Here is a 21,946-nt window from a genome sequence, read left to right on the forward strand (position 1 = left end):
CATTGATTATTTCAAATTTTTTTTTGTAGGGGTGGAGAACTGTCACTTTTTACTTTATAGACTTCTAGACTGTTGAATTCTGTAATTAAAAATAAATTAGGGGAGCATCTCGGTGCCTAGGGCCCTGGCACTTGCCAAGGCCAACACACATGCGGTGGTGCAGAAGCTCAGGGTCCCCAAGGGCACCAGGCCAGGGGTGCAGAGGAGGGCCACTCTACAGTGAGGTGGCAACGCACGCCCAGCGGCCCCAGGAAACATTGGAGGATGCTCTGCAGCAGGCAGCGTCACTGCTGACCAAAGCCCTGGGAGGCCGGGCCCCTACGAGGACAAGGACTTGGTAGATGGAACCCAGACGAGACCACCCTGCCGAGTGGACTGGGGCCGTGACTGCTGTGCCCCTGCCTGCCTGTTGCTCCACGTGGGCACCTGTACTGCAGACAGCCATTGCTCTGCTGTGTGAAGTGTTGGGGATGGGAACACTGGGCCTTCATCAAAAGAAAAGTTTCTCAGAGTGGGAAGAAAAATAAATAAATACAAATTAATTATAGGAGAGCTACCTGTAGCACAGTGGTTATGTGCATGGGCTGTGAAGTCACCCTACCTGAGTTTGAATCCAAGCTCTGCCTTGTCCTAGAAGTGACAGGTAGTTTATCCTTTCTGTGACTCAGTTTCCCCATTGGTAAAATACTAATAATGATAGTACCAACCTTATAGGGTTGTTTTGCCACTTAAGTGAGTTAATACACATAAAGAGGTTAGATAGGCCCTGGCCTATAGTAAACACCCAATAAATTGTTAGTCTAAAAAAAGAATAATTAGGATTTTTTCTTAATTAGCAAAGGATAGAAGGGGGAAAGTGGGAAAAGATTAGTGCCAGATGGTAAAGGGCCTTGAACACCAGGGTAAGGAGTGACAATTCATTTATGCAGTGGGAAATAAGGAGCTATTTATTCATTCAACAAACATTTATTGAGTGTCTTCTATGGGCCTGACGCTGTTCTAGATGATTGGGACACATCAGTGAATGAAATGGACAACAGCATTTTGAAAAAGGACCAATGCAATCAAGACTGGCCTTTTGGGTATGATGGGTGTGTGTCAAAGTGTTTTGTGTGTGTTTGTGGGGAGATGAGCAGCAAGACTGTGGGCTGTCAGTCAGGAGGCCCTTGTATTGTTCTGAAGAAGAGGGCCTGATACTTGAAAGGACTCCAGGCCAGAAGTCCTGAAGAGATGTCTGAGATAACAGACAGGCGATCCCTAGTGTGGGCAAGGTGGTTGAGGAGGTGTCAGGCAGGGAGCTACAGTGGGCCAGAGAACCTCGGAACACCAGCTTTTCAGCATTCATCCCAGCGTCAGCCAACTCAGTTGGCCTGCAGTCAGGCAATCTGGTTCTAGGTCCATGTTCACCACCAATGGATTCGAGGGGCCCCAGAGAACCGAACTTCTCTGGCATCGGAATCCTCTTATAAAATGAGAGGGTCACCTGTGACGATCTCCAGGGCCCCTGTCAGCTCTAACATTCTACAGTTTTCACATCATCATGAAGAGGTGAATGAACAGGACTTCCTTTCCCATTATCAACATATATACTAGAGTCAAAAGAGAAACCATTGAAACACAGGAATCAGATGTGCAGGATAATGTACAAGAAGATTGTTTACATTCATTTCCTTTTTGAGAAAGTGCATATTGAGTTTTAAACCAAATGTATGTGTCAAGGTCTGAAAATGGGTTACTCAGATAATTTCCTTCCATACATGCAGCTGTTCGAAAGCATAAACCACACTCATCCAGTAAAACCATCATCTGTCCTACGAAGAATACGAGCATTCATCTGGCCCTTATTTTTAGAGTAAGAGGTCAAACGCACAAAGGGTGAAATGTAGTCGACTTCACTGTGCCAGAGGCAGACAGGCAGAGGAGGGCCAATTATAAATGGTAATATCTGAATTTGTGGGCATTTAAATTAGATGGCTTAGAAGATCATGAGAAATAAATCATGGAATATCGGAGTGGCAAAGAGAAGCTGCCAAAAGCCCACGTTTCATTCGCTCATTCATTCAACAAATCGCTCTCACAAAATAAATCCCCAAAATAAACACACACTGACTCATTTCCCATTGCTTGTTGGAGTTTGGTTCTTTCTTCCCCGCAAGGTCATGGAATGCGTGAACTTCAGGCTTACTCTTGTGTGTGAGAAAAGTCCTGCATGAAGATAATGAACGCTATGTTAGAAGAAACTGTAACTTTCCACTGCCCACGAGTATCGGGCACTGAAGCCAGGCTACCAGCTCTGCCACTCACCAGCTAAGTGACTTTGGGCAAGTTACTTAGCTTCGTTCTGCCTCAGTTTCCCCCTCATAGGTTTGTGATGAAGATGTTACTATTTCCACATTGTTCTGAACAGCGCCTGCTGTACGGTCAGCACTATATATGTGTTTATAAAATAAATCTTAGGTGTTAGAGGCAGCACAGGGGAGAGAGCGGCCACACATTGATTCCCTTAAAGGATCTTTCCTCTCCGCTCATCCTACTCACTCATAAAAGTACCACGGAAAACCATATATTAGATAAGGATCAGCTGTTCCTCATTTTAACTTAGGAAGGCCTGGGAGGAATTTATACTGAAAAACCTCCTGCCAGGATTGCTGAAATCAAAATGACTCTTCTCTTTAAAAAGGAGATACGAGTTTCTCAGTAGAGATGAAATTAGAATGCCCTGGCACGGTGCCCACTGGCCTCAGAGTCTGTAATTTCAACCAACTGTTTGCTTGAGTTATTTGAACCCATTTTATTCTTAGCTGTTCTGGCGTGTGAGTGATTGAGTTGTGTTGTGTGTGTGTGTGTGTGTGTTTGTGTGTGTGTACGCACACACATGGTGGGTGCAAAGGGTGATAGCCCAGGTGGAGGCATGATGCTTGAACCCTTGAGCCTGGGTCATTTCAGCTCCAACACTGAGAGTGGTTACCTAGGACAAATCACCTAATTTCTTGAACCTCAAGTACAATAACTGAAAACTGGTCTTGACAAGTGGTCTCTTGGGGCTCTTTTCTAGACCAATACCTATTATTCAGTAGGTTTGTTTTGTTTTCATAATGATTGCCCCTCTGCAGGCCAGCCAGAGGGCTGCTGACAATCCACTGGCTAAGACTCAGGGTGTCTGGTAACATAAGTAATTGAGAGCACAAACACAGGGTTCAGGGCCTATGTTCAAGCCCCAGCTTTGTCACTTAAAATATCTTGTGACCTAAAAAAATATCAGAACCTCTCTAAGCCTCAGTTTGTCTATCTATAAAATGGTGATAATGATAATAACAGCATCTATCTTATCAGGTGGTTGCAAGGAATAAATGAGAATACTCAAGAAGCACCTAGCATGATACCCAACAGTCAGTGCTCGTTACACAGTGGATTTCACAGTAACGGCTATTCTTGCCCCTAAGTGCCTTAGTGAGCTCTTAGGTGTACTCATCTTTGGATTGTGATGGGCAGTTTATTAGCTGGTTTTTATATTAGCTTTTAAAATCCCCAGTGAGAACTCTTTTAAAACAGGCCATCTGCCTCTTCCAATGTTTTTCTTCTTTGTATTTTTTTTTTAATTTCAAAACAAACCAGCTATTTTAAAGTATGTCTGAATGGTTGCCTATTATTCATCAGAAGAGATTCCAGGGCTTTTTGTAGAAGGATTTCATGTCAGGATGCTTTGGTCCAGGAGCTGCCTGTCCTGTTCTTTCTTCCCCATGGACAGCCCTCCACATTAGCGGGGTTTCAGTACCTCCCCCTGAGGTGTCAGGATGAGGGGGGCTGGGAGCTCAGCCCAGGGCAGCAGCAAGGAGGAGTCAGTCAGGAGAGCCCGTGGAGAGTTTTGGCCTCGGCCCTTCCAATGACTGGCTGTGTGACTTTAGACAGGTCACTTAAACTCAGCTGCATTGTCTTCATTTGTGACAAGAGTGGGCTAGCAATGGGCAAAAAACCAGAAGGACAAATAGTAAATACATGGTTCCCTTCACTAGTTATCAAAGAATTGGAAGTTATAGCAATAAAAGACATCACTTCTATGTTCATTAAAATAAAAATTTGAAAACAATGTTGCTTTTCTTTTGCATTACTGGGAGCACTGGCAAATTTCTATAACTGCTTGGGACTGGAAAACACAATTCACATTGTGTCCCATGAAAGAGAAGGAGGTAAACTTTGTATGAATCTTCATCTCTGCAACTCAGTAGATTTGAGGCTGAACCTTTTTGAGACTCCATTCATTTCCTCATTGGAGGAAAAATGGGTAAAATGGGGATAATAAAAATCATGCCCACTTGGTGGGTTGTTGTGTAAATAATGGACCTAGCCTAATGTTTGGCACATAACAGATACTTATTGTTGCTGTTGTGAAGATGACGATGATGCTTGATTCTGCCTGGTTCTATAATATTATAATGCCACTGGAGAGAAAACCCATTCTCCCCTCCTTTCTCGGATTCCATGTGGGAATCTGGCTTCTGCTCAGCAAGCAGAGCAGACAACCGCTCAGCTGCAGCCCCACTCATCCAGTTTCCTAAGGGATTCTGATCCATGGCCTCAGAGGTCCCCAGGCAACATCAAGTACGTGCCCCACACAAACACGTCCTACGACACTCACACCACCATACGTCACCACACGCACACCACCACACGTCAGATGCCAGTCCTACCCTGCCCAGCTGGCACTAACTCAGCTCTGCAAACAGACTTCTGGTCTCTCGGGCCAGACCCCTCCAGTGCCTGCACACAGAGCAGGGAGCGAATGTCCTCCCTGTGCCCCACAACCTCTGCCCGCATCTCTCTCTAAGCAAACACAAGCCAGCCCCTCCCGAGAGCTCAAGCTCTCTGATGCATGTCTGCTGCTGCCACCGCCCTGCACATCTCCTGTGCCAGCCACTGGCCTCCATATTTACCAAGTAACTCACCACACCCGGGGGAAACCCTCAGTCACTTGTTTTCAAATGCCCATTTGCTTCTGAGGAGAGTTTTTCTCTTCTTTCTCAGATTTCTCCTGCGATTCACCTCTTGTTTTTTGGTAATTCGAGCTCAGCATTGACTTGAATTGCCATGGATTCTTTATCTACTCAATATCAAAGATGTCTCTTCTCAAATGTTTCCTTGAATTCTTTCTCAATACCAGGTTCTGTTTCTGTTCCCACTTTGCAACCTAATAAGGACTGAAATCTGTTTTCAGTAGTTACTTGATTTTTTTTTTTCTCAGCTTTAAAAATAATTTCAGAGAGCCATGGAACTGAGGAACTGAAAGGAACTCATGGAGTCTTGACTTCATTCATGACAAAAATGAGGGCCCTAGGGGTGAGCTTTGTGGTGATCACACAGTGGTGAGGTACTCAGAAGCGGGAAGGCAGACCATGGATTCCTAGGAAGCGCTCCTTCTACCTCCCAGCCTGTCACATGCCCCACGTCCTTGTTACACCAGGCTCAGGTTCTACATGGCAGGGCTTCCGGCAATGACTGCACTGCCCTCTGTGGAGAGATCTGAGGGGCCTGGCAGCCCTGCAGAAACAGCTCTCCAGGTGTCCCAAATCCATCACGGACTCATTCGTCTCTCTTCCAGGCTTTTGTAAATGCTGTTTCCTCTTCCTGGTAAATCTGGCTAAGTCACATTCATTCTCTAGGTGCTTTCTCCAGGAAGCCCAGCTGAGTCTCCAATTCCGGGCAGGAAAATCTCCCATGTTTCCCCAGCAGTGCCTTCCACGCCCTCTCTCCAAGGTGGGTATTGCTCATCAGTCTTGCAACAAATCATTACCTGTTTGCATCCATCGCCTTGAGGTCTGCACGGAGCATGAGGGCAGAGCAGCAGACACAGTCACCTCATACCAAAACGTTAGTGACCTTTAAAATCTCTGCTACCTACAGAGACCCCGGTGCTGAGCACTTGAAGAAGGGAAGAGTCCCAAGGGCGGTCAAAAGTCCAAGGACAAATGACTTCACAATTTTAGACTGAAGGACTCTCCTCTAAATTTTTCAGGAAATTGGGAATAAACTTCTTATCCAAGCAAATAAGGGGAGCAGAACAATTAACCAGGCCCAGATGAGCACCCGCAAGCGCCCACCTCTTGATTCACACCCTTTCTTATCCAGGACTGTGTTTCTGCAGAAAGAAATGAGCCTTTGAGAACATCCTCACCCTATTGCTTTAGCAGCCTGGCCTTTGACCCAGGGTAACCCAGAGTCCTGGCTGCCCTTCAGGGGGTGAAGGGAAAGGAAGACTAGACCCTAAGAGAGGGAGAAAGGGATGGGGAGGTGGGAATGGAATAAATCTGGGTCTCGACTTCTCTGGATTGTTGTCCCACATTATCTCATAAAATTCCACAAACAAGCCTAAGATGTAGTCCTTTAGGGTCTCCATTTCACTGAGGGAGAAACAATGAGATGCAAAGTTCAGTAACCAGCTGAGATCACAGACAGATGGGTCAGACATTGTGCTGAGACTCACCCAGAGCATGAGGCTCTCAACCGTTGCTTCTTTTTGTAATTTCCTACAAACTTTTCTCAAAGGGGCCAGGGATGCATAGGTGTGTTCTCTCTGACCATTTAAACATTCACTTGTACGAAGAGGACAACTAGGAAGTTCAAAGCAGGTATTTTTAATACTCTTTTCTGTCAAGTTTCTCTGCTTGGCCTGTTCCCCCATCCTGAAAGGCCCTGAAATGTACTTTTACCTCCTGTGATGGTCAAATATCCACTGGGTCCTACCTGACTCCTCCCTCGCCATAGAGGCTTCAACCCGAGTTCATGTCTCCATTCTCCATACTCCTATTACATTTATAGATGGCTCTGCACAATGTAGTATTTCATAAAATTGTCCAACTACTGGTATAACAATTTATTATTTTATAACTCCCATGAAAAGAAATATTTTTGAGCATTTGCCATCTGCTGAATATATTTTCCCTATTTAATTCTCATGATAATTCCATAAAATGGATACAACATCTCCCTCCTTACAAACAAGGATACTGAGCCCTGATGAACCTGTTTGGCAAAAGTAATACATCCCAGCAGTTAGAGGGTGAGCTCTGTATTAGCCTGCCTGGGTTGAATCCCAGGTCCCTAAGTAGGGAAATGTGCACAAACTGCTTCTCTAAGCCTCAGTTTTGTGACCTATAAAATGGAGTTGCTGAGAGGCCTAACATGAGGTCATGCACATGAAGCGCTGAGCACAGGACTGGCACAGAGTACACTGCCCAGCGACTGTGAACACTTAACATTATTAGGAAGAAGCAGAGCTTAGAGACAACTCTCGACTGTGTTACTCCAGGGCCCATGCTGCCTGCTTTTCCCATAATTCTGAAATAGGTAGAATTTATTGTCCCTATTTTAAAGAAGAGGAATTAGGTTCAGATAGGCGAAGTGACTTGTTCACGATCACAGAGCTGTTAAGTGTCAAGGCTGAAGTCTGAGCCAAGTGCAGCTTTCCTTGACTTCCTGACACCATGCTGTCTGTGTTAATCTGTCAGTTTCATGTAATCCTCTTCCCTCCAACTGAGCGCTAAACTCCTCAGAGCCAAGCAAAGGCACTTCCACTTTCCCTGCATTTCCCAAATGTCCTGGCACAGCATCACACATGCTGTGCTCTCAATGCACCACTGGTCCAGAAAATACTTGTTGCCCTTGCTCAGCCTGGCACCCAGCTTGCTCTTCCAAACCATGAGCAGCATCACTCATGATGATGAAGACTCCGGAGACAGAAGGAACACAGAAAGATAATTCCAGAATCACCTAACAATTTATGCCCATTATTTTGAAAAGAAGTGAATCTAAAATAGTAATTCAAGGTGCTCTAAAAAAACCTGAATGTTCTACAGGACAAGTGCCACAGCTTCTCAATAAGTAAATGGTGTATAAAAGGAGAGGGATCTGTTAGAGATGAAAAGACTCAAGAGACGAGTCAGTCAAATGTAACATTTGGACCCCATCTGATCCCTGACTTCAAAAATCAAATATTAAAAGCCATTTTGAGGACAATCAGGGAAATTTGAATATAGGCTCATTATTAAATAATAACTTGGAATTATTTATTTGTTTAGATATAATACTGAAGTTATGTTTTTAAAAAGTCTTTATCTGTAAAAACGTATAATTAAGTATTAATGGATAAAATGATATAAATCTGAGGTTTACTTTACTCCCACGAGAGGGAAAAGTACTCCTGGGAGGAGGTTGACAAAGCAATATTGGCAAATGTTGTCAAATGTTGAAGCAACGTAATGGGCACATGGAGGTTTATTGTACTATTCTCAGTATTTTTGTGTTTGTTTGAAAACTTGCACAATAAGAATTTTTTTTTAAAAAAAAAAGAAAGAATGAATGGTGAATCCCCAGCAACCTTCTGTTTTGCTCTTCAACTACTTTCCTTCCTAGAGAGTTCAGCTTCCTTGATGATACAAGAAATCATCCTCTTCCTAAGGTCCCCGAAGGTACTCATCCAAGTGAGGTCAAACATCTGTTGCGATGACCGCTCACCTGGACCACTCTGCCACCCCTTCCCAATCACCCTGCCCCAACTGCCCTTGTCACCTTCCATCAAGCAAACTCACTGTCTTTGCCACCCCAGCTCTCCATTGCTACTATGTCCTTCCACTCTTCTAGCAAGAAACCTCAGCATCACCTTTGCCTCTTTCCTCCCCTTCACCCTCCAGGTGAGGCAGCCAATGATACTTTGGAACATGACTCAGTGGACACCCTTCCTCTCCATTCTGGCTGCACAGCTCCGTCTAAAGGCTCAGCACCCACACTCAGATTCTCGCAGTAGCCTCCTAGCAGGTCTGCCTCCTTTGACCTTTCTCCCTTTCTGTGCAAACCACTGGATTTCCTAAAACTCCAGACTGCCATGCTTGATGCTTTTACTTGGAATTGCCCATTTTGAAGCCACCGGTTATGTCCCTGTCCTCTAACACAGTCCTCTCAGGAGCTTTTATGGTTGAGCTCCATCTTATTACCTTTAGCAGCTCACTGTATACCTTCTCCAGCCATTTTAGAATGAGTCTGGTTACAGACAGACCAGAAGCTCCTTCGGGGCAGGGCTTGTCTGCCCACTACTATATCCCAGCACTTAGCTCAGCACTCAGCATACAATGGTGGGTGCTCAGTAAATATTGGTTGAGTGAATGAATAGGTTCATTAATGAACAAACACTATGAAAAAAATCATTGACTCCACTTTTCCCTCCATGTATGCCTAACTATGAAGTCCTCTCTTCAGCACAGGTCATAATCTCATTTACTCCAATCCCATGATGATTAAATCTTTAAGAACCTTTCCTGGGACACCTTATCAAAAGTTATTTGAAAATCCCAAATAAAAGATATTCTAGGGTTTCTGTTTTTCCACATACCCACAGTCTAAACAGACCTTAACTGATAGGTCAAATAATCTTAGCTTTACCTCTGAGTACATGTGAACCTAATCTAGCCACCAATGTTTCCGATCCTCAGTTTCATCATCCAGCAAAGGAGGGGGTGGTTGGGTAATTGGTGGGATCCTGCCAGTTATAATCTTCTTGGTACCTTCTTTTATAGAAGCCATAATGCCTTGTGCCTAATATGTTATATTAACTAAGTGTTCAGAAAACTTCCCTTTTATTATAGGTTCCAGCTGCTTGACTGACAGGAAAATTAGACTCGCTGATACGAAGTTCCTCTCTGGAACTCACCTCCTGATGGAGTTTCTTTCATTCCTTTGTTCAATACACATCTATTAAGTTCCTACTATGAGCCAATTCAGTTTGTCCTTCCTGTCGCTGACACAGTACCTCTTGAAAATGGTAAGTTATGCATCTTTTCAGTCTGCCTTTATAACCATTATGTTATTCCATACCCAGGGCCACCAGTGGAGACAATGGGTAGGTTTTACGGTTGGCTCATCATTTTGCAAATAAGACTGGATAAGCAACACATTCAAGGGCAAACAGCAAGGGAAAGGCAGAGGTACCTAGAATCTAGGTCTCCTAAGGCCTGGTCCAGGACTCTTCAGCATCATTCCATACTGCCCATGGGAGCAGTAAGCAGGTCAGCTGGAAGGGTAAAGAGAACTGGGGTCCAGCTTGTGAAGCCAGCTCAGCAATCTGTGGACGATCAATGAACCAATGGCCCAAATGAGGATGAATCTGGATCACAAGAAGCCCCAGGAACAGCTGGAGACGACAGCCTCACTTTCAGTCCTGGAGGTCACTCAACTCCAGATCTGCCTTGCAGCCTAAGAAGACCCCTGTCAATCTGTCCTAGTGGCATGGGAGCTGGGCCATAGCAAGGCCCAGGGGTCTGGGTAGTTCCTCCAGAATACAGAAGTAGAAGGACCATGAGCTCAGTCTTAACAGGTGGGCTCAAATCCCACCTGTGCCCCTTAGCAGCTGTGTGAAATCAGGCCCATTATTCATCTGTAAAATGAGGGTGATACCACCCACTGGGGAGGGTTTTCTGAGAGGATTAGATGAACTATCTCACATGAAAGCAGTTTGGATGGTGTTAGACCTGATTATTTCACTTTTCCCCACCTTCCAGTGCCTCTGTCTCCTCTCCTACGCAGCCCTGTGGTGGCACACAGCAGGTTCTCAGTGTCAGCTATTGTTATTAAGGAACAGAAGGGTCCACGAGGTACAATAGAGAGTAAGGAGCCCACAAGAGAGGCGTGCTGCACATGGGAACCTGCCATAGCAAAGACACAGAGTGCATCTTCCCCAAATGGTTCATCGTTGGTGAGCCCTGAGGTTGGCCCAGCATGTAGCTCACAGCTCTTTCCTGGCAGAAATAAAACCAGTCTCTCTAGAAAAGAGTCAGTAAAAGGAGTAGAGGGGAAAGAGAGGCATTTTAAAGGTAATTGAAACACATACTTTGTTAAACAGATGCCAAAACAGCCTGTAGTTACCAGCAATTGGAAACAATTCCTGGGGCAGCCATGCGAGAAAAGAAGTTTTTTCTAAGAAGTTTGAATCTTGCTCTAATTTGATTAGATTTAGTTAATCAAAAATAGACTTTAGCGCTGAAAGAGGCAGTCAGGCAGAATTCCACTTCTATGGAAAATTCACCAAGAAGGGGACTGAACATCTACTTCTTCCCTTGTACTCGTGACCACTAGGCTAAGCATCTCTAGACCCATGTCACTCCTCATCTGGTGGCAGCTGGGTGCATGTAGGTACAGCACCCAAAAGGCATTGGACTCTGGGTGTGAAACGCTGCCTCTTGGGGATTGATAAAGTTGTGCACTAAAAGGAGTGTCCATCACCCATGAGTAACCACCCACCTGGCCTAGGGCTTCCTCCCCCTGGTCTCCAGGCCTGGCTGTTGCCTCAGCCTGGAGCACTTCCCTTCCTCTACTCTCATCCACCATACTTTTATCTGGGGGCTACTCATCCAGCAGGCCTCCTCTTAGCTAGGACTTCCTCCAGGAAGCCTCCCCTCCTGGCCAGGTCTGGGTTAAGGAGACGTGCAAGGAGTTCCCAGAGTCACCTGTTCTTTCTCCATTCAGGCACTTATCACATCCTCCTGCTGGGATTCTCAACCGGGAAGATTTTGCTTCCAGGGGACATTTGGCAATATCTGCAAACATTTTTGGTTGTCACAACTGCGTGTGAGAGAGAATGCTACTAGCATCTAATGCGTGGAGTTCAGGGATGCTGCTAAACATCCTGAAATGCACAGACAGCCCCCATAACGAAGGAGTATCCAGCCCAAAATGTCACTAGTGGTGAGGTTGAGAAACGCTACTCAAGTGTAGTTGTTTACTGGTTTATCTTTCTCACAGTGGCTGTCTCATTCATATTTGTACCCCCAGGACAATGCCTAGCACATTCTAGGTGCTCAGAAAAGATCTGTTAAAGCACTGCATGACCTTCACCTCATCTCCTGTTTACTCCTGCTTGCTTTGATGCTGACCAACTCCCTGTACTGGCCTCTCTGTCTCACCCAGCACAAATTCGGTGTTCTGACTCTGGCCAGGCCTCCCATTCTACTCCTGCTCTATGCACTGCAGGCCATGGGTGACAGAGAGCTAGGGCCGCCTGCAGTAAAGCAGAGAACAAGGTGTCTGGACCAGTCGATTGAGCAGGGCCAGACGAAGTCAAGACTATGAGAAAGGGAAGAAGGCCTGAGCCAGCTGGGAGCAGGGCCAGGCCACCAGGCAAATCGGGCAGCTGGACTGTGCAGTTAGGGATCACAAGCTGATTAGTTTTCAAATCCTCCACATGCCTTTTATTTAATTAATGGACAGTGAATGTCCATTTCCGAGGCTGCAGGAGTCTTCTCTTCCTTTAGTGAAGCAGCACTGTATGATGAATACTTTCTCGAAATACTCAGTCACTGCCCATTTGCTTCTTTGTGCTTTTGCTACTAAGTTCACGTGACTAATTACAATTACGTGATCATAAGGGGCTGGGTAATTCTTAGCAATTTCAAGAATGAAACGTTCACAAAGACTTTCAAGATTGTGACACCACAGGGTTGGGAATTCAAAATCACTGCTGTCTAAAACCTATTTTCTTATTTGATTTATTATATTTCATGTTTTACATATATATTATAATTTATGTTCAAATGATGTAGTGCAGAGAGATGGAGCCAGGCAATTTTACCAGACAATGAAAGTTTAGGGGGTTGCCGGAGTTTCGAAGGTAAAAATTAGTTGCTTTAACCAACAGCCCCAAGATTTCACCCTTGAATTCCTTTAGAATCCTTGGATGAATGCCAAAATGTCTCCATGATTTATTCACATCCAGTTTGTCAACCAGGTCTAGAACATTCTGTGCATCTACTCCTACTTGATCTAATATCTCTACTTCTAAAGATGATTTAAGAATGATATTCATTTTGATATATTTGTCTGAAAAGATCAAGGCAAATAATTTATCATGCCTGCTGGCTCCTTTTCATAGATCCAAAGGAGTCTTCTGATAATCTACAAAGGTTCCACTGGGTCTTTGGCTGGCTCCTTCATTCTAATCACTTTCAAAAGCTCTCTTATTTTTGCTTTAATATCTGTTCCTTATAGGATGCTCCTTAAATTATATGTGGATCTTTTTCGTGGGTTTCCTAGGTGAGTTTCTCTGTTTTTCCAATGAAATTTCCATTTTTTTCCCCCAAGGTGTCTGTTTCTTGGGAATATGTTTTTGCCTTGATCAATCCTCTCTGAGCTGCATCTGGAAATTGTGATTATTATCCCAACCTCCATGGCTCTGAGGGTCAAAAGAAGTAAGGCACATAGAGGGTTTTGCCCGATGCCTGGCACAAAGCAAGTGCTTAGCAAATGGTTATTTATTCTTATTGTTTTGGCCAGAGAAGCTGGGGTAGGAAAAGGAAGCTAGTTGTTCCAACCTCACCCCCTAAAATGCTTTTTTGAATCTTGTCACACTTTGTGCTTCCCAAAAGTTGTTTGGTAATGCTTTTTAAAAATTAGTTGGCAAAATTTTTGAGTTATTGACAATTTTTTCATAATTACCATTCATGTTTTTTTAGTTCACCTGTTATGTACACATTACCTTGGTTTTCTGTTCTTGCACCAGACCGTTCATCGTAAACTTATTAGCCTCATTAAATTACAGTGGTCACAGACGGATACTCCCTGCACCTTCTACAGCGCTTCTCTTCCTTTTCTTCTGTAAAATCATTAGCACAGGAAATGATCATTTGTCCTAATTCATCCCAGGGAGGTATTTTGCCAATCTACAAACGAGTAAACACCCTCATTATTACTAATTGGCCTGATTTTTTAGCTTGGCCAGTCCTATTCCAGTTTCCAGCTCAATCTCATTATCCTTGTCAGGTGGCCCATAACCCCTTTCCACTGCCATATTTTCATCAACTGTTGGCTATTTCCACTCACTGGGCATTTCCTGACAGCATTTTTATGCTGGGGCTCCTTGGATTTCTCCACTACTCTGAGAATCTGTTTCATGACCCTGGTTTCTGACCCTTCTTTGCCAGAATCTGTTTCATGACCCTGGTTTCTGACCCTTCTTTGCCAGCTGTCTCAGGAGAGCCTTTGGTTCCTGAGAAACTCAACAGCCCTGTTTCCTGCTTTCACTAGGACTCTCAAATTCCACCTGTTTCATGGGTGCTACGTACCACAGCTAATTAAACTATATACATACATATATATATGTATATAAAATAGACTATAACTCAGCAACGACCACAAAAGGTTGTCATCTTCAGCCTCTTTCTCAGCTTCCCAAATTACCCTTGAGAACCTTCCTATTGTATGCTCCCAAATCGTGGTACTGGGTCCAAAGGGGAGAGTTGGGCATGTTATCCCTGGGACATGTATGGAACCACTTCTATCCTATTGATTTCCTTCCTGGGTTCTCATCATTTTCACCAGATGGTCTTTACCCAATTAGTGCCAGCATGCAACTCCCTTTGCCAACTCTTGCAAACATGGAGTCACTGTTCTGGAATGCCCTAAAGCTCCCCTGTGTCCTGCACCTGCCTAAGCCTGCAGTGGTTGCCACAGTTCTTTCCTCATGGGTACGATTTGCAGCCCCCACTGGATTCCTAAGTTGGACTGACCCCAATGGAGAAATCACTGAACATACAGAGTCTCTGGCAAAACCCCTCTCCACTCCACAACACACATGCACACCTGCTGCTTCTCTGTATGTCCCTATGTGGCAGGTGAGAACACGGAAATTAGTATTAGATGTCTAAGTAGTTCAAATTCAACTGGCAGCTATGGCAGAGCATGGAAGGGTGTGAAATGAACAGTAAATAAAACTCGGTAGGTGTTTGACCTTTCTGTTCTTCTTGTAGCAACAGCTCATTTGGGAAGTGTCAGAAGTGGGTGCCAGAGACAAGTGCTTATATTTTATTATCCAACCCATGTCACATTGTCACTGAGTGGACTGGGGATCACAATGTATGGGGAAGCTGTCTGTGATGGTACAGTGCTGGAGTGTAGGACTTGTACCACCTGCCCCTGAATGGCAAACTCCTTGAGGACAAGAGCTATGTTTTACTCTCCAGGTATGCCCTATAGTCCTAATATTATGACTTGCACTGAGTAACTGTTTAATTCAACTGAACATGAACTAGAAGGGATCCATCCATACAACCAGTCATTTACTAAGCACCCACCACATGCATCATACATTATGGTCCTCCCTTTCTCTCCCTTCTCTATCCCCATGCTGGGCTACTCGCCTCTCTTCCCAAGAATCTCTACTATACCTGAAGCTTCATAAGAGCAGTGACCATATCTGTATCTCAGGGCATGGCAATGTGTGGCACCTAAGGTCCCCAGTCAGCATTTACTGAGCCAATAAATCAATGAGAATAAACCTGTTTCCAACTCGGGCTGGTTTCATGGGAAACATTCTACCTAGTACTAAAGTGTGACCAATGTTCATCTGTGTCAAGCAGATCCACGTGGGTCACTTGCTATAGGACTGAGCACATGCGGTTACACTCATGGGGAAGTGGAAGTAAAAGGGGGCAGAGACAGGGTTATTTTTCCAGCACACATGTGCATGTACATATATGTATAATTACAGTAAACATTTTCAACATTACAACCTATTAAAAGAGATTTTTAATGGAGGCTCTGCTCACTTTAGTTAATGGCATCATTTCAGACTGTAATCAAGGCTAGAACTTACAGTGACCAATTGTAAGGCAATGCCCTTCATTCAGTGTGTGAACATTGCATGCCGTAGGTTTTCAAACAGAATACCTTCCCCATCACTACCCCTTTCTCCATCCAACTTCTGATTACAGATATGTGATTCATTGGCCACTAGTCTTCTTCCAGTGGGTTCCTATGGCTATTAATATCAGCAGAAGTCATTCTGAAAACTTGGAGAAGAGAAAGTGAAAAATGGATGCAGAAGGAGGCCTTCCCTTTAAACCAACGCCGTTCAAAGTGTGGTCCCGACAAGCAGCATCAGTGCCTGGAAAACTGCTGGAAATGCAAATTCTGGGGTCCAATAGCAGTCTTCTAGAATCAGAATTTCCCGCATGGAACCCACGAAGTTGTGTTTTAACCCACTGTGCGGGGGTTGCTTATGCATACTAAAGTTTGAGAAGCACCGTTCTAAAGCCGTGTTTACTTCTTTTCAAACTTCCCTCAGACACTGTCTAGGGGAGAACCGAGTGTCTGGGACCCACGGAGGAGCCTTCTCACAATTCATCTTTTTGTACTATTTGAATTTTTTTCAGCCACTCCCAAGTCTTGCAATTTCAATAGATATAAAAACAACAAATAAATAAAACCTTTATCAAGAGCACATTAAGAAGGAAAGGATGATTCCTGGCAACAGCTACTGGATGTTCCTGGCAACTATTCCTTAACTGATTTCTTGGACAATTTCCCTCTCTCCAGATGACAGGTAAGGAGGAAGAAGACAAAATGAGGACAAGGTAATACGTTGACAAAATTATATTTTGTTTTGGCCTTCTAAAAATATCAGAGGACTAAGGATATCCCTTAAGAAGATATCAATATGACAAGTAAAGTCTGGGCAACATCAGGGTTTATCATTTCCACACTATACGGCATGATTTTTTTTTTTAAAGCTCAATTATGGAGAGCATTTGTAACAACAGCTTGTCTAGATCCCTCAATAATCCAAAGAGAATGGACACAGCACAATTAAGAGTTTGCATGCTTTAACCCTTGGTATGATTTTCTCTTCCTAAAGATTACAGCTGCTCTCACACCTTCTCAAACTGAGCGTCAGGTCTGCCGCCTTATTAGCCATCTACTAAAAGGAAACACAACGGCTAAAATGCTCCATTAAAGTAATACAAAATGTAAGAGACTGTATTGCCAGTCTGTTTTCCAAAGCCGAAACAGAAGACAGCATGAACTAAAAGGGCACGTCAAACAAAAACAGTAAGAACAACTGGATGCACAAACTTCCTCTCACCCAACCCCCCAAAGTTGTAGGGTTGGAGTCCCCTACACTTAACGGAAACATTTTGTTTTCAGTAAGTAACAGGGATCAGGAGTCCCCGCATCTATCCATCTGCCACAACAACCATAGGCATTCTCTCTTACCAAGACACCCCACACCCTCACTGTAATGAGGGGTACAAATGCCCCTTGCCTCCCTTTGATAACTCAACCACTACTGTGGACACAGGAAAAATGAACTTGTGTCAAGAAATTGACAGCATTTCTCATGTCATTTTCTTTGAGTTGTTATCCATCTCCTAGGGCTGTAGAAGGAATGAACGCTTAATTGAAAATTTTAATCCTAATACTCCTCAAACATCATATGCTCTAGAAAAGGGTCATAGAAATTCGCAGATAGAATTGTGTGAGCCATTTCAAGAGTAATCTTCATAGTTTGAATTCCTTAAACACAGTACTTTGCAATAAAGTTAGCCAAATACAGAGAAACAAAACAGTTTTCAAGTTTTATTCTGGGTTATTTTTAACTTCAGATTTTTTTTTTTTTTTTACGAAAAGGAACAGAATTTGGAATTGAGTTGGTGGTGAGCAGAAAACCACTCTTCCAACATCTCTTCTTGAGCTAATCTTATCCAACGTCTAAATTGCTTTTAATGCTTGTGAATAAATAGCTTAACCACACAGATAAGCTGCGTCACCTTTCCCAGAACCATGAGCATTTACACTGAAAATTTCATTTAATAAAGTCTATTTGAAGCATCAAAAGACATGTAGCTCATTTCAACCAGGGATGCTATCAAATATGTTTGCAGTGAAATCCCAAGTATACTTTTTTCTTCTTATAATTAGTTATACTTAAGGATAGTCCTTACCAGTATCGCATTCACAAAAGCCAAAAGATAAAAAGGAAAAAAACCATCAAATCTGCATAAAGAAGATCAACTTATTCAAAAGCTAGCATTCTAAAGAATATCATGAACTAGAAGTTTTCCTGAAACTAGATGTGGATACATAACACACAGGCCATTGTGAAAGGAAGGAAAACAAACATCTAATAAACCCTCAGGATTCTTTTCAAAATCTCCTAGATTAAAATGCAAAGAAGTCATCTCAAAACTGTGATTACCAAGAAAGAAAAATTTGCATCCCTATAGTTAAGTATTTGGGGTTAAAACATTTTAGAAACTTTCTTAACTAGGAAAGAAACTTCCCTGATCCTCTTTGTGAAATGTCTCAGAGGAATTGTGTTTGGCTAACGCTGCCCAGCAGTGTGAGTGAAGGAGCAGCCCCCAGGATTCCATGCATTAAGAGCATCGGGGGACTTCTTGGAAAAACGAGAACCCTTACCTGGTCTTCTCTAAGCCTCCAGCATCCACATCCATCCTTTAATAAGGTAAAATTGGGTACTGCAGAGAGAGGGAAGAGCCAACCAACCCTCAAGGCAGGCTGAAAGCGTGCAAAGCCCCAGCTGACAGCCTGCCTCCCTCTCCTGAGGCGCTCTGCCTCAGAGGCTGCACAGAAACCAAGCCCGGTGCCAAATCTTAATCCCTTTGCAGAATCTCACATGGAGCTGCCTCACCTCTTCCATTCCCGCAAAACCTCTTCCTGCTGCATTTCCTTCTGAAACTATCAATCACCGCAACCGACCCACGGAGTGAAGCCCAATCTCAAACAGTACTGAAAAATCCTGCAACACGCAGGGTGATGAGTGTTTACATTAGCCGAAATGAAATGATGTAATGGCCAGAATCAAGGGAGGGCCCCATCCAGAGTCAGGGCATGGTAAGAACTGCTGTGAAATACAACTTTTCTAGATGAAAAAAAAAAAAAACAACCAACATGCACCCTTGGGTTTTATTAATCTGGCTTCTGTAATTTTAAGGTTATTGGGATTGTTCTGATCTCATTAAGAGTATCACAGGATCATGTTTTCCAAGTAGAACTTCAGACCTTCTCAAATACCCATAGTTTTAACCAAGAGGGAAAAAAGTTAGCAAACAGAACCCAAAGTGCATTTGTGTGCAAAGAACCTGGTGTCTAGTGGGTAACGGCACCAATCCAGGGATGTGGGAACCTGCCGTATTGCAGGATGCCAGAGGTGTGAATGCCTCCAAAGTAAAGGCAACTCCCAAGAAAAGCGGTGTTTCTTTAAGCCAGAAGTCCATTTTTCTTCCCATAACTTTTGAGGAATAAGAAAGCCCAGAGGTTCCCAAAACCATTCCTGATGGGCAACTGCCGTTTATTACTTTCGGATCTCATGGTCCCTGATTTGGTGTCCCTGCGATGTCGCTACTGGATGAGAAGGGTGTTAGGGGAGGAGAAGGGGTTTATCAACAGCACCTGCTTAGGAGAGAGACCAGAGAAGTTTTCACAACTGATCAGAGGTGAGCTTGGGACTGGTGGGCATGCCAGAGGTAGACTCTTTGTTTTTCGATGTGTTACTGATCATAATATGAAATTTAAAAAAGTATTTACCTGTGCCAGGCACTGTGCTAAGCACTTTATATACATATCTCAGTTAACCCTCACAAGAACTCTATGAAGTAGATACTAATATTGTTCCTGTTCTGCAAATGAGAACTGAAGCTCAGAGAGGTTGAGTAGTGGTAAACTGATAAGTAGTGGTACCAGGTTTGTCTGAAACCCTCCCTAATCACCGATCTATTGCTCCCATCAGTTTCAGAAGTTGCACAGGCACATGATCATAAGCATGCTCTGCACTCTGCAAAGTGAAAGTGTTCCTACACAAAGATGTGGGAAGCACGTGCTTGCAGCTCCCCAAATGCAAATAGCAAACTATTGGCTGTTACTGCCCAGGAGTGCCAGGCCCCAGAGCTCCAAGGGCTTGCAAGGACCTTGGAAAGAAGGGGTAACCTCCAAATGCAGGGGGCAAAAATCAAATGCCACATAAAAGGAACACTGGCTTGGCCCAGGTCATTCATGAACAAGTTGTGTGACCTTAGTCAATCCACTTCCCTTTCTGGAGCTCAGTAAAATCAGGAAGGTGGACTTTGATGGGCTCTCAGGTTCCTTCCAGTATGAAATTTCTATGACATAAGATATTAAATGATGTGAACACTGAGTGAATTATTATTATTATTGTTATTATTATTGGTGAGGAAGATGGTCCCTGAGCTAACATCTGTGCCAATCTTCCTCTATTTTGTATGTGGGGAGCTGCCACAGCATGGCTTGATGAGCAGTGAGTAGGTGCGCATCCAGGATCTGAACCTGTGAACCCCGGGCCACTGAAGCAGAGTGCGTGAACTTAACCACTACACCACCAGGCTGGCCCTGAGTTATTATTTTTCAAAATCCAGAATTTATGCATCCAAATAAGAATTCACTCGAAAATGGCAATAATTATAATAATCATTCCCACTTACTTAGTATACTATGCAATAGGCACAATGCTTAGGGTACTACATGAATATTCTCACTTGTCCTTATAAAAGCCCCCTGAGGGAGTATTATTATTCCCATTCCACGTAGAAGTGGAGGCTCAGAGGGAAGGAATGATTTGTGTAGGGCCAGCTGCACAGCTGGTAAAGGGGACGATCAAGGATTGGAGCCAGGCCTGACAGATTCCAGAGCCCAGATATATTGTCTACACCACATTGTCCATTGTTCCAATGACACTCTTATCATTCAGAGCAATTCTGGAACACCACTTTGGAAACTTCTTTCAGAACCTGTACATTCCATTTTAGTAAATATACATTTTTGAACTTCTGCTCCATGTGGAGCACTGCAGAGGGTATACACAAATAGTATACTGGCCTTTCAAAGGCTTCCAACCTTAGTAGGGGAAATGGAGGCAGACGGAGCTTAGTGTTACAACAGAGGCACCGAAGATGATGGGAGTTTGGGCAAGTGAGACGTTATTTCGAAATTATCCAAATTACTGCTAATATGCTCAGTGGTGGTAAATATCTATCCTTAGAGGGTGGATGTAATTTTGGCTCACAGGCAAGTCAATTAGAGCCAAGTCTGGGGAATAAAGTGGGTCATCAAGCTGGGCAATACCATTTTTGGTCACAAGCTAGGTGTGGCTATAAAATAGTGAGATGCATTTTCCTGTGTGGCCCAGACTAGCTCTGAAGGCAGTTCCTAAAGAGCAGTTCCAAAAACGTTTGGAGCAATGATACCATCTCCAGATTAAAGGGAGAGCCGCCCAACCGATTTCAAACGACAAGGCTTCCTGAGCACAGCACTCGACCACACCAGAGGCAACAGCCTGCAGAATCGTTGCTGCGTGCGCTCCCTATCAGCAGGCCCAGATCAGCTTTCTTGCTGCTGTGCCCCCAGCATCTGGCACAGTGCTTGGTACAGGGAAGGCTCAATAAACATTTGTCGATCGATTGAATGAGAGAGAATTTTGAAAGTAAAAATTCTGGATTATTTGCTTTTAAAAACTGTCATTATTTGATAAAACTTGGACATTTGCATATTTACTCCAAATTTACATATTAATCCAAATTAAGATTGGGTTTACCCAGTCTGTCTGCCCTAGGTGGTCAGCCTGACCATGACCGGCCACAATAATTTCCCATCCGATCCCTACTTGTGGCCATTCTTGTATTCAGTGTGAGGAGGAGTGAGCGCAAGGCACTAAAGATGCCACCACACAGGATCTGCTTAGGGCTTGTGGCCAAATGAGGTGACTGATTCCTCATTTAGCGACAGCTCTGAAAGTCAGGCAACCACTGGAAAATACCTCTAGAACCCCATCAGGGGTGGGCAGGGCACTTCAATGGACTTGTAGAGCATCCCACAGCCAAGCTGGCCTCCCAAAGGACCTAAGTCTGGGGGAACCCGGGCTGCCCCAGGAACCATCCCCCAACCACAGCCCTACCCCATACACATTCCAGAAAATGGGTTGACATCTCTGGGACTGTGGGTTCTCAAATCAATAGGACCAACTAGGGTTCAGAATAGACCTCAGGATAGTCAGAAGCCAGAGAGGTTTCTCCAGTCTTCTGTGGTCATCAGTTCTCCCCTTCCCCTCCTTGTCTTTATCCCTGTTTTCAGTTTGTTTGTGGTTGGCTTACTAATCATGCAC

At 44.0% G+C, this 21,946-nt stretch overlaps 1 protein-coding gene across 9 annotated transcripts in view; it reads right to left on the bottom strand.

The window, feature by feature from the left end:
* PLCE1 (phospholipase C epsilon 1) overlaps positions 1 to 21,946 on the bottom strand; it is a 294,616-nt gene that overhangs the window by 189,229 nt on the left and 83,441 nt on the right. Inside the window, exon 1 of one of the 9 annotated variants that reach the window (XM_070609764.1) lies at positions 18,464 to 18,675. The exons of 6 other annotated variants lie outside the window; for them this stretch is intronic. In XM_070609764.1, coding sequence (XP_070465865.1) covers positions 18,464 to 18,472 — 9 coding nt within the window. In that variant the 5' untranslated portion in view covers positions 18,473 to 18,675. Of the gene's footprint in view, positions 1 to 18,463; positions 18,676 to 21,946 lie in introns of those variants that run through there. 2 more of the 9 variants (XM_070609757.1, XM_070609772.1) reach the window with 2 other exon arrangements.

Source organism: Equus przewalskii, chromosome 1 (genome assembly GCF_037783145.1).
Source record: "Equus przewalskii isolate Varuska chromosome 1, EquPr2, whole genome shotgun sequence".
NCBI classification, from domain to species: domain Eukaryota; kingdom Metazoa; phylum Chordata; class Mammalia; order Perissodactyla; family Equidae; genus Equus; species Equus przewalskii.